At 32.2% G+C, this 11,387-nt stretch overlaps 1 protein-coding gene and 1 long non-coding RNA gene across 3 annotated transcripts; both read right to left on the bottom strand.

The window, feature by feature from the left end:
* Positions 1 to 208: 208 nt before the first annotated feature.
* LOC121172755 (uncharacterized) lies at positions 209 to 3,632 on the bottom strand. Of its 2 annotated transcripts, none has more exons than XR_005886330.1 (4): positions 2,617 to 3,632; positions 2,189 to 2,299; positions 1,994 to 2,109; positions 209 to 451 (listed from the first exon to the last, which is right to left on the bottom strand). It is a non-coding gene; the product is annotated as an uncharacterized lncRNA (long non-coding RNA). The 2 variants fall into 2 exon arrangements; XR_005886329.1 differs by having other exon boundaries at positions 279 to 448; positions 2,617 to 3,628.
* Positions 3,633 to 5,125: 1,493 nt separating this feature from the next.
* LOC100815145 (apoptosis-inducing factor homolog A-like) lies at positions 5,126 to 7,994 on the bottom strand. Its single transcript, XM_041004863.1, has 3 exons — positions 7,127 to 7,994; positions 6,259 to 6,401; positions 5,126 to 5,681 (listed from the first exon to the last, which is right to left on the bottom strand). The coding sequence occupies exons 1-3, from the start codon at positions 7,284 to 7,286 to the stop codon at positions 5,649 to 5,651; spliced, it is 336 nt and encodes a 111-aa protein (XP_040860797.1). The 5' UTR covers positions 7,287 to 7,994; the 3' UTR covers positions 5,126 to 5,648.
* Between the last annotated feature and the right edge of the window lie 3,393 nt (positions 7,995 to 11,387).

Genomic DNA, 11,387 nt, shown 5'->3' with positions numbered 1-11,387 from the left:
AGTTATTATTAAAAAAACAATCCATCTGGTTGCATAAGATAATACTATCTATAAACAAGTTATTTACATATAGTATAGTTAAATTATGTTACATTAACGGTTAATAAAATAAATTTAAAATATCAACTGAGTTTAACTATATTTTTTTAAAAAAATTATCAAATATATTGAAAGACAAAATATGTTTCTGCTTTAGGATTCTGATTTTTGAACATCTCTATGATTTGAATACTCTTTTTTTTTATATTTTACAAATCAAAATTTTAGATATATTAATTATTTAATTTGAGATCTCTTTCAATGATTTCTCCTACCACTACTACAATAATGGCTTTTTCTTCTTCCTTTTGCTCCACAATTGCTCCACAATTGCATCAGCCTTGTCAACCCGCCTTTGGAGTCCTGCTAAAGCTGAAACCAGATTCTGAACCGGCTCTTTGGACAAGTCCTGCTAAATCAAGAATGAGGGTGGGGTTTGTTATGTTTTGAAACACACCATCAAAATAGTTTTTGGTAGCATTCAGCTAAAAGGTTTAAATGATAGTTAGAACAATTACCAATAACAAAGACATAATATTTTTATATTTGGCTGTTTACCAGTGAAAGCTGGAAACAACGAATTTTGTTTTTTAATCTTCCTTAACGGGAAAATTTATAAATTTTTTATAGACTATTGAATCATAACTTTCTCTAGTTTGCTCAAAGGAACTTATATTTTTAGAACATATTTGTGTGCCTATATATATATATATATATATATATATATATATATATATATATATATATATATATATATATATATATATATATAAACTAAATTAATCCACCCTATTCAGAATCCTATGATTTGCATCTCTTTTCCTCTGTCATTTGTTTGATAAATCCAAGATAACTAAACTGTGTGACTTGGGACATATTATCTCCAATTTTTACCTCAGTCAATGCTAGTGTGTATGATATTGAACAAGCATTCTGTATACTCCATTTTATTTCTACTTAAATGGAAACCAAGTGATTCCTAAGCTTCCCCCATAACTCTAGTTTACCATCAATTCAATCTCTCAACTCTTCCATTAGAAATATATCATGTGCAAAAAGCATGCACTGAGTCGCAAGCTCCTAGGTATGATGAATAAGAACATTCAAAACCAAAATAAAAGGAATAAGGCACAGGGTTAACCATTGGTATAAACCTATAGTTATAGGGAAATCCTCGATGGCCACACCATGTGTGTGTGCATGTTGGTTTAACCTCATCATACATATCATTGGCAACATATGGCCTGAATGTAAGCAACACGAACTCCCCTATTCTCCCATGCCTTCCACAAGACTCCCTATCATAAATCTTTTCTAAGTCAATGGCCAATATGTTTAGATCTTTTAATTTCCTCCAATGTCTTTGCACCCAATCCCTCAAAAGGTATATCAACTCCATGGTTGACGTCTCAGGCATAATTTCAAATTGGTTATTTGAAAAGTGTCTCTCGAAAAGTGACTCTCGTGTCTCCCATAATATCAAAGAATTTATGTGCTAAGCAAACATTGCTAATATGCATTCATGCTAATTTTAATCAGTGCATACCAATGACAAGAATCTTAAACAGGTATAACTTGTTTTTATACATTAAAAAAACATTGGTAATCTCAATTTCCCTCACCCATAGACACTAGCCTAAGAAATAGTAGTGGTTGGTGGGTTAAAATGAACTGAATATGATTGGGACTTGGGTAATATGGGGTGTCTAAGTCCTATATCAAGCCGTATGGAATGCTCGGTGGAGTATTAAAGTACTTGATTTCAAACTTACAGAAAATTGCATGAACTTAGATTTCGAACTCTAAATCATCACAAGTTTTCATCTGAGAGAATTAATAAGAACGGGAAAAATTACATTTTAACATAATACAACTGAAAAATAACCACATAGATGGAGATATCTAAACTAAGACATGGAGAAAACAAGACTAATGTAAGTTCACAGCAAAATACCTTTACTTCTGGTATTATCTCCATAAAGGACTTTCGCCTAGGTTTAGCATTTTCAGGATATGTCTTTGACCTATTTACATGACTAGCATCCCTTGTTACCAGCCAACCTCAAATTACTGCAAGAAAAGGAAACAGATGATAAGCAAATCAACATCATCTCCAATAACTTTTGACAGAAAGCAGAATCATTCTAACCAGATTGTAATAGTATGATTGCATGGATCTCCTCCAGTTTTCTAGAATAAATTGTTATTGAAGACTTCACCATAACACCATATCTCCTTCTTGTATTTTCTCCACGAATAACTGCAACGCAACAAAAATAGCAATTTAAAAACAAAGTAGAACTAAGGTTATAAATAAGCACCTGAGAGGCCGTGAAAATTTTATGATTTGAGTCATTGATTTAGGCATCTAAAGTTCTTAATTCAAATAGCATCAATTAGGTTTTTGAATAATATTTTGGAAGTACCAGCCAAATTGCACTGACATTTCATTTATCATTATATTTTTATGAAAGCATTTACTTCACAAATCTTAATTAAAATGAAGAAAATGTGCATAATGCCTACAATAATTGATACTTTAGCTCCAAATGAAAATTATATAGTTACTGGCAGTACATGATTGTAATGTTGTCATTCCATTCTTAAGTTCACAGAAATAACCACGAGCTTGATGACCACGGAAGCATTTTTGAATCTCAAGTATTCCCTGCAAAACCTGTTTTCTCTTATTCTCCGGTGCATCAATCTACAAAACACAAGAATAACTAAGAGATACCACAATGTAAACTCAACCAAAACATAATATAATTTAAAATTCTGCTACGCAAAAGATTCATGGTTCAAAAACAAGATACTAATTTATGTAGCAGAAACTAATAATTTAGCAAAAACAAATGGTTGATAAACTTTGACTGGCATACAGCTCTTCAAAGTGCAATTGAACATGAAATACGATTCCAATGCCAAACTAAGGAGAGGTAGTTATAAATCCAACCAACATGAAGCAGTGGAAGAAAACAAAAAGTATAAAGTATGACTTCCACCCCTGCACAGAAAACTTGGACTTTAGACATATACCTGCCCTGCTCGAAGATACAATTTGGTGTAGCCAACATGGTACACCAAATAAGAAGGATTAATTCCATTGACTAGAGCACCTTGAAATACAACAAAAGTTTTACTTTACAAAAAAAAAAACAGTTAAGATGCTTGTATGGGAGTAGTTTATATTTTAAAAGTTCTATTTAAATGAAATGAAGTTTATAGCTAAACTTAATATATAGTATTCTCACTATAACACAAAGTTACATTTTGTTTTCGATCGACGAAATACCTCGTCTTAGACTTATTAGTTTTTGAAAATATTAGCTAGCTCTGTGATTACTTGGGCCAACATATATTCTTCAGCAGTATTTACCTGGAATATAAACATTATTTTTGCTTTCTCTGGAATATATGTTAATTTTTGAAAGGTAAGAGAGCCACTTCACATTGGTTTACTATTGTTGATTTGATGCTACGAATTAGTACATATGTTAGAATTGTATGTCTTGACAAAGCATGTAAAACATAAAGAATATTTACCTAAGCCTTAACTATTCATTCTTTCAAAATGCCCAATATGTGGAATAAATTTGAACCATATATAACCAAGGGGAAGAAAGATAGCTAGGCTGGTAGCAAAAAGGAAATTGATGCTTTTAATTTCCCAAGTGATGTATCTTTATACTTGAAACATTTGAAGCAAAAGAAGATAATGTATTCTAGTTTTAAAATGAAAACACTAGGAATAACTTGGCATGAATGTGTTTGATGTTGTGTAGGAGGCAGAAATAAGAGTGCCAAACAAGTATGCATTAGAGCAAAGTGAATTACTGCAAGCTCAATCAGTGAATCCCAGTCATTCTCCTTCTATTGGTGTGGGACAGAATAGTAAAAGAAAGCAGGTAAGAAAAATATATAATGCGTGTTTTTTTTTTCAAGTACAAAATGATAAACCTTATTTTCTTTCCTTTCATACAACTCACTAGTAGTGTTTAATAGCTTCTTTGGTTATATTTTCAGATATTTACCTGAGCATCTGAATTTTTTTTGTACACTTTGAAATTTATCTGAAATGTGCATGACATATTAAATGCCTGTTTTAACAAACTCAAATAATGACCTTGGAGGAATTTCATGATGATTTGATATGCATCATAATTTAAACACGATACTAGAAGTATGAAAGATAGATGATTGCATAGTGTTAGTACTTGTTTGATTTATAATATGATGATGTCTCAAACTAATCAGGTGGAGCTCTGTGGCTTTGTTTTAAATGATACAGTTGGTAATTGCTTGATATGAAATCTAGTTTTTCTTTCTCATTGGGATGCCCTTGAGTGATTTTATGTTCGACCTATAAAATGTCCTCGCCTAGGTGTTGGGAGGAGGAGGATAGGATTTTCACTTATTTCAATCAAATAGATTATTGGCAGGTGAATGTTAAGCAAAATAGGATAAATATAAGCATGTAGGGCCTGAGTCAGTTTTTGTTATTGATAGTTAATTGGTGGGAATAGAGAGAGTGTGAGACTACATATATATAATTCTCTTGCAAACAGGTATCTAATCTTAATAGAAAAAAATAGAACCTAAGGATGCAAAACAAAACAACAAAACTAAAGACATTTCATTCTAGAATCTCAAAACTCATGAATCAATGGATTAAGTTGTCTTTCATTTTCACTATTCATAGCCATTAGCCTGTGCTTGGTCTATCTTATTCAATACATTTTCTGACTGACCTTTTAATTCCTATGACTCTATCAGCATGTTAGAGATATAGTTTTAAATTCTGATCGTGGTCTTTACACTTGTGTGCTCTCTTTCAAAACTTATGTTACTTCATTGAGATAAAACCCAAAATAACATAAAAAAATGAAATAAATGATACATCACATGAATATTCTAATTGAAAAGATGATTTGATATATATATAGAAGTGAATTATACTAATATGAAAAGATATATTCAATGAATAGTTGCATACAGAAAGGTTAGTTTCTCCTTGTTGGTCAGTAACTCCTGGTTTTACAGCACCAATTGGCTCATTCAGAGAAATTAAAACATTATCTATTTGAAGGAAACCAAAATTATATAAGTTCCTTCTGATTTTTTATGGAGATTTTTATAACTGTTTCTTAAAACAATTCAACACGACTTAGCGGTCAATTCCTGATCTAAAATCTATTATTAAGTTTCGAAAATTTCCTTAAAAAACAAAAAAAAAAACAGAAATAGTTGAGAGATATTTTCTCATACTCTTCCTATAGTTTCTCATCCAACAAGAAGAAATGCCAACTGCTGTATTGAAGTATTCATTCAGAAAACAAAGTTTTAGAAATAAGAAAATTGTTTAAGGGACACATTCAAATGTGTACAAGATTGAGTCCCATTTGTTTTCTTGTTTTACCAACAAACAAATCTCTAGACTTGATGAATCCTGGAATTCTTCCACTTATTGTCAAGAATGGTAACTGTGCTACAACATCTTTCCTCCCGAGTGAAACTATTGCTATTTCTGAATGTGGCTTGTAATTTTCCATCCTTCATTCTCCTCCTCCCTCTATTGTCACCTTTAAGTTCTTCACAACCACTTCAGGCTACTGCTGTGCCAAAAACCCTTGCTTGATTTCCTGTTGTATAGATTTCCATTAAAAACCCTCCTATTAGGTGGTTTGTAGAGAGATTTAAATGCCACAGATTATAGCATCTAACCAATTTATATTGGACAAAATCAAAGAGACTCCTATCCCAAGTAATACTAATACAATCACATAAATCTATAGGGAATTATGCATATAGGTCCACTTCTAAAATTTGATATCACATGCTAAACTTTTGTCTTTGAATTCAAGGATTCAAACACTTTCCCAACAAAATCACTGAAAAGACCTAAAGAACAATAATGAAAGATATGGGTAGGTAGTAAAGCCTCTACTCAACTACTCAAGACAAATAGAATTTTGAGGAATACTAGTTTCATTAGCTTATAATATACTCATCCATTTTGCATCAATATTTTCATTACCAGTAAGAAGAAACTAAATTCTGGCCAAAACCCAGGCAATAAACCATGACCTTAGTGTAGCTCATGAGAATAATACAAAACAGCACAAGACTTAGTAACTTATTGAGTTTGTTATAAAAGAAGGTAACTACAATATATAATTGTGAGAAGCTGAATACTTGTTACTAATGGCAAGCACTTACTGGAATGTCTGTAACATCTCCAATTGCAAAAATGTTGTTCCAGCCCTTGACCCTCAATCTTTCATCTACCTTGATCCTACGTTGACCATCCAAGTCATTCTTCAACACAGTTTCCTTAAGCCATGCTGAAGCAAGTGGTTTCCCTACACATAAGAAATGACAATCTGCCTCAATGGTCTCTCCATTTGAAGTTTGATATATCTTCTGTCCATCTGTGAATGCGTTCAAGTCAACTGATTGCTCTAGTTTGACCACAACATTCTTTGATTTCAACCAATTTAGAGTGTTATCCCCGGCTTTTGCCCCTACGAATTCCAGAAGCCTTGCTCCAGCAAGTTCCACACCAGTGGGACCTCCTCCAATAATCAGAATGGACTGAGCAAATTTTATCTTCAATGATGTTTTCTTTTGGATTGGTTTCTTTTGATTATCAAATGTAGATAATTCGATACGACTTTATATTTAGATTTTTCTTATAAATCTCCATTTCATTGTGCACATTTAAATACTTAATCTATTGAGGTCCTTCTTACCTTGCAAGGACCAAACACCAATCTCATCAACATTACTTGCAAAAAGCTGATAAAGCAAGGAGACAAAGACTGTCATCCAGTTCTGCTTCTGCCAAATCAGGTTCATCACTATTCTGTTGAAGACCAAACTTTTTTCTGGTAACACTTAATTAAAAGGCTTTAAATATGTTTGTTGGATGTCTTTTTGTCTCTAGTTTTATTCTATGGAATGGAGATCCATCTTCCTTTTTGATTTGTCCCATAGTGGTAAATTAGTTTTTTATTTGGGAAAACAAAAAAGATATGATGTATAAGAAAATTTCCTTATATAATAAAATTGGTTAAGTATGATTTACCTGTTTGAAGCACAACAAGTGGATAGGGAGACTTCTTATTGAAGCCTGTGCACATGTACAATGTATCCCATTTTTCATATGCATTGGTAATAATTTCATTGCAATGTTTGTAGTAACATACTCTTATGTCGTGCTTGTTAAAAATCATTTGGTAGCTCATCAAGTCATCAACATTCTCTAGTCTCTCTAGTCTAGTCTCTTTACCAACAGCACTAGAAAAACATGGAAAGTATATTATTCATTTATTGTTAGCGTAAGTATGTTGAAAAGTTAGGATAAGTACCACTAAAACTAGCTATTTTCCTTGGACACATTGCTAAACAACTTAGTTGAGGCAGTATTTGAACAAATTTTTTCATATGCATTTATACAAGAAGAAAATAAAAAGTAATGAATTGAACTCTTTTTTGTAAGTTAAAATTAACTTATACAGTAGTTTTTATTAAAATTGTCTCATCCTAATTTTTAAAAAACTAACATTTATAAGTTAATTTAAACTTGTAAAAAAACTCAATTCTTTTATGTTATTTATTTTATTTTTTTATAAGTATTAATACAAAAAAATATGCAAATGGAAAAACACAATTAAGATTACTTGAACACCGACTATTTTTCCCTGCCCCTCATGTCGTAAGAATTTGACCAAAAATAGAAATTAAATCAATTTGCGTATTGAAAAATTAATAATATTATTTCATTTGTTTATATTGTTAGCAAGATATGAAAGGAGTTTAATTTCCATATAAGAATAATATAAAAAAAATTGTTAACCAATCAAGATTCATCTCACTATAATTTTAAGATAATTATTATCAAAAATAATAAATTTATCATGCTTAATAACATGTTATTACATAATACAATTAAAAATCTGTTCATAGTGTATTCTAATAAAATTTATAAAGATAGAGAAAAAAGAAAAAAGATTTATTCTCAGTAAACGTAGACACCAAAGAACAATAGATAAAAGAGGGGAGATAAATTACTCATAAATATGTACTAGTATAATATAGTATAACAATGTGACAAATTAAATAAAAAATATCAAATGGTTGTATCGGAATTTGGAATATAAAGATATCAACATTCAACACTCAATCATAAAGCCTTTCATCTTTCATTTTCCAACTTTACTGTCAAAGATTGCTAGGCTACAAAAGATATATAAAAATTCAAAGAAAATAATGTCTTCAAGGGACTGGAGATAGCAATCTTTCTAGGCTCACACAGAGAGAGCAGGTGTACACATTATTTTCTTGGCTATCTCCACGCCCTAAAAAATAGAGATTAAAATGTGGGGACTGGAGATAGAAAATTGGCTACCCTTAAATCACTACAACCTTTGTTTACGTAATGAAGCTTGGCAAATATTTTGGCTGTAGAAGACATCAATAGATTAGACAAAGACATTGAATAGTTTGGTAATTTATTTGTATCCATCATTTGAATAGTTTGCATTTGAAATCATATACAAGACCAACATTGAAAAGTTGGTATATATAGTTACATTGAATAGTACATTGAAGAGTAAACAATGATATTTTTTATTACTAATAAATATGTAAATATATATTTCATTGCTAAAAATATATTTACTAATAAATATGAATTAAAGATTTAAGAGAGGTGTAAGAAAAGAAAAGTGGAGTATAAAAAGAGCAAAAACGCGTGCAGAAAAGAAAGGGAGGGAGAGATATGTAATTGAGAAAAGGAAAAGAAAATAAAAGGAGATATATGAAAGATGAGAAAGGGAGAATAGAAGAAAGAGAGATGAGAGTAGAGATTCATACTACTAAAAGCATTAAAAAAAACTTAATTTTTTACCTGTATGTTAAAATATATTTAAATTATCCTTATTTCACTTAAAATAAATCTCTTTACTGGTTGTACTATTTTATAAACCTTAAACATGATGCATTGTTATTTGAGTATGATTGATCCAGCTGATAGTTTCCCCCATTGATGATACAGATTATATGTCGTCATGACGACATTTGTATTAGTGTGTCCCACGCAACTGCATCCCCACACTCATTGTCATTGACACTTAGCATCTTTCGAGGTATGTCTCTATTTTTAAAAATGGTATCATTGTAACATGTCGTTGTTCTAATATTGGTATTGTTTCATGTTACTAGTTAGTTGCATTATGAGTGAACCTTAGTTGCCCGTTCGAGATTCGATACACCGATTAATACGAATAGTTTGAATTAATCGATGTATTGATTCTTGAATTGTCCGTTTGGACAGTTTGGGATGACATATTTTTATAGTTGAATCATACGTAGAGGTAAATTATCTTTTGAATGATTTGAAGAAATTTCGGTATACTGCATTTCACATTGTTCTTCGGGTGCATATTTGACTGCGGTGATTGTTCACACATTCACCGCTTTCATCTTGTGTACCTGAAGACCAATGCGAAATGCTGCCGAAATTTCATCAAATCACTCGAAAGAGATTTTACCTGTATGTTTGATTCAACTATAAAAAATGTCTTCTTGAATGGGATAGGGCCACACTTTTAATGCAAAAAAGTGAGTTTAGCATGCATGACAGATAACTTATTAATTGTCATGAATAGCAAAGACGAAACATGGATCGAAGTTGGATGAAAGAAAAACGCATCAGTGACGAGTATGAGAACGAGGTGGAACAATTTCTACAATTTACTCAACTTAATGCTGAAAGTTTGAGGGGCAATTATTTATGCCCATGTGTTAAATGTCTTAATGATAGACGACAGTCAGTTGATGAAATCCGATCACATCTGATATGTTACGGCATCATTCCGAATTACACAAAATGGATATGGCATGGGGAATTGGCCGACATTCCAACTGTTTCTCAGTCTCAGGCGATACATGAAAACAGCGAAGAGCGTATAGAGGAAATGATCCGTGATCTTGGACAAGAGACTTTTGAGCAAGTGCATGCACCTCTGTATGATACAATAGAACGTGATTCCAACACGCCATTGTATTTGGGGTGCACATCTTTCACGCGGTTGTCAGCAGTCTTAGCTTTGGTAAACTTGAAGGCAAGATTTGGGTGGAGTGATAAAAGCTTCACTGAATTGTTGGTGTTATTGAATAATATGCTTCCTGAACATAACACTTTGCCGAAAAGTCACTACGAGGCCAAAAAGATTTTTTGTCCAGTGGGAATGGAGTACAAGAAGATCCATGCATGCCCTAATGATTGCATATTGTACAGAAATGAGTATGCAGAACTACGGCAATGCCCCACGTGTGGGGTATCACGATACAAAGTGCAGCATGACGAATTAACTGATGATGCAAGACCCAAAAATTAGATGTTGTTTGAGTTGTACAAAAAGTTTTTAGCTATTGTAGGGGAAATTAGATGTTGATAGTTGACTAGTTGAATGTAAATTACAATCATGGGGCAGCACTGAAGATGTTTTTTAGTTGTCTTACTGAGCTCTTCTTGTTTTTGGTAACACGGTGACAGAGCATGTTGACAGGAAACTAGATGTGGCCTTTGAAGCGGTGAGCATATCAACTTTTACAAATTGTGACATGTTTAAACCACTAGTGACTTGTTTAATTACGTAGTGTTGGACCTTGTGGCCTCAATAATCTTAAGAGGGATAGGCTTAGAATGCAGAAGAAGCAACAACAATCAATTTAACAATGTTCTTTAAACATGCAAGACACAATTGATTGCAACAAAATAAATAAGATAAGGGAAGAGAGAATGCAAACACAATTTTATACTGGTTCGACCACTTCCCGTGCCTACGTCCAGTACTCAAGCAACCCACTTGAGATTTCCACTATCTTTGTAAAATCCTTTACAAAATCTGAACCACACAGGGACAACCCATCCCTTGTGTTTAGATGCTTTACAACAAGAGACTCACAGTCTCTTAGCCAATCTCATTGAATAATAAGAATGAAAGAAGAATTCTCTCTTCAAGAGAAGAATATTACAATGAAGATCATGCAAGAATCCTTATAGATTTTGCAAGTGTTTGGCCAAGGATTTCTTTTGAGAGAGCATTTGACAATGAAGTTCTTTTGGAATCTCTCTCATTGTCTTTTGAGAGGATAAGACATTTTGGACCAAAAAAACTCTCTCTCTAAAATTCGTGCCCAAGTCACCTATTTATAGGCCATTGATGGCCATTCACAAATCTAATGAAAAGATGTGACTGTTGGCAGATTTTCTGAAAACTTTCCACTGGTAATCGATTACAATGTTTTTGTAATCGATTACACAGTTATAATTTGAAGGC

This window comes from Glycine max, chromosome 9 (genome assembly GCF_000004515.6).
Source record: "Glycine max cultivar Williams 82 chromosome 9, Glycine_max_v4.0, whole genome shotgun sequence".
Lineage (NCBI taxonomy): Eukaryota > Viridiplantae > Streptophyta > Magnoliopsida > Fabales > Fabaceae > Glycine > Glycine max.
This window is presented reverse-complemented; position numbering and strand designations above follow the sequence as displayed.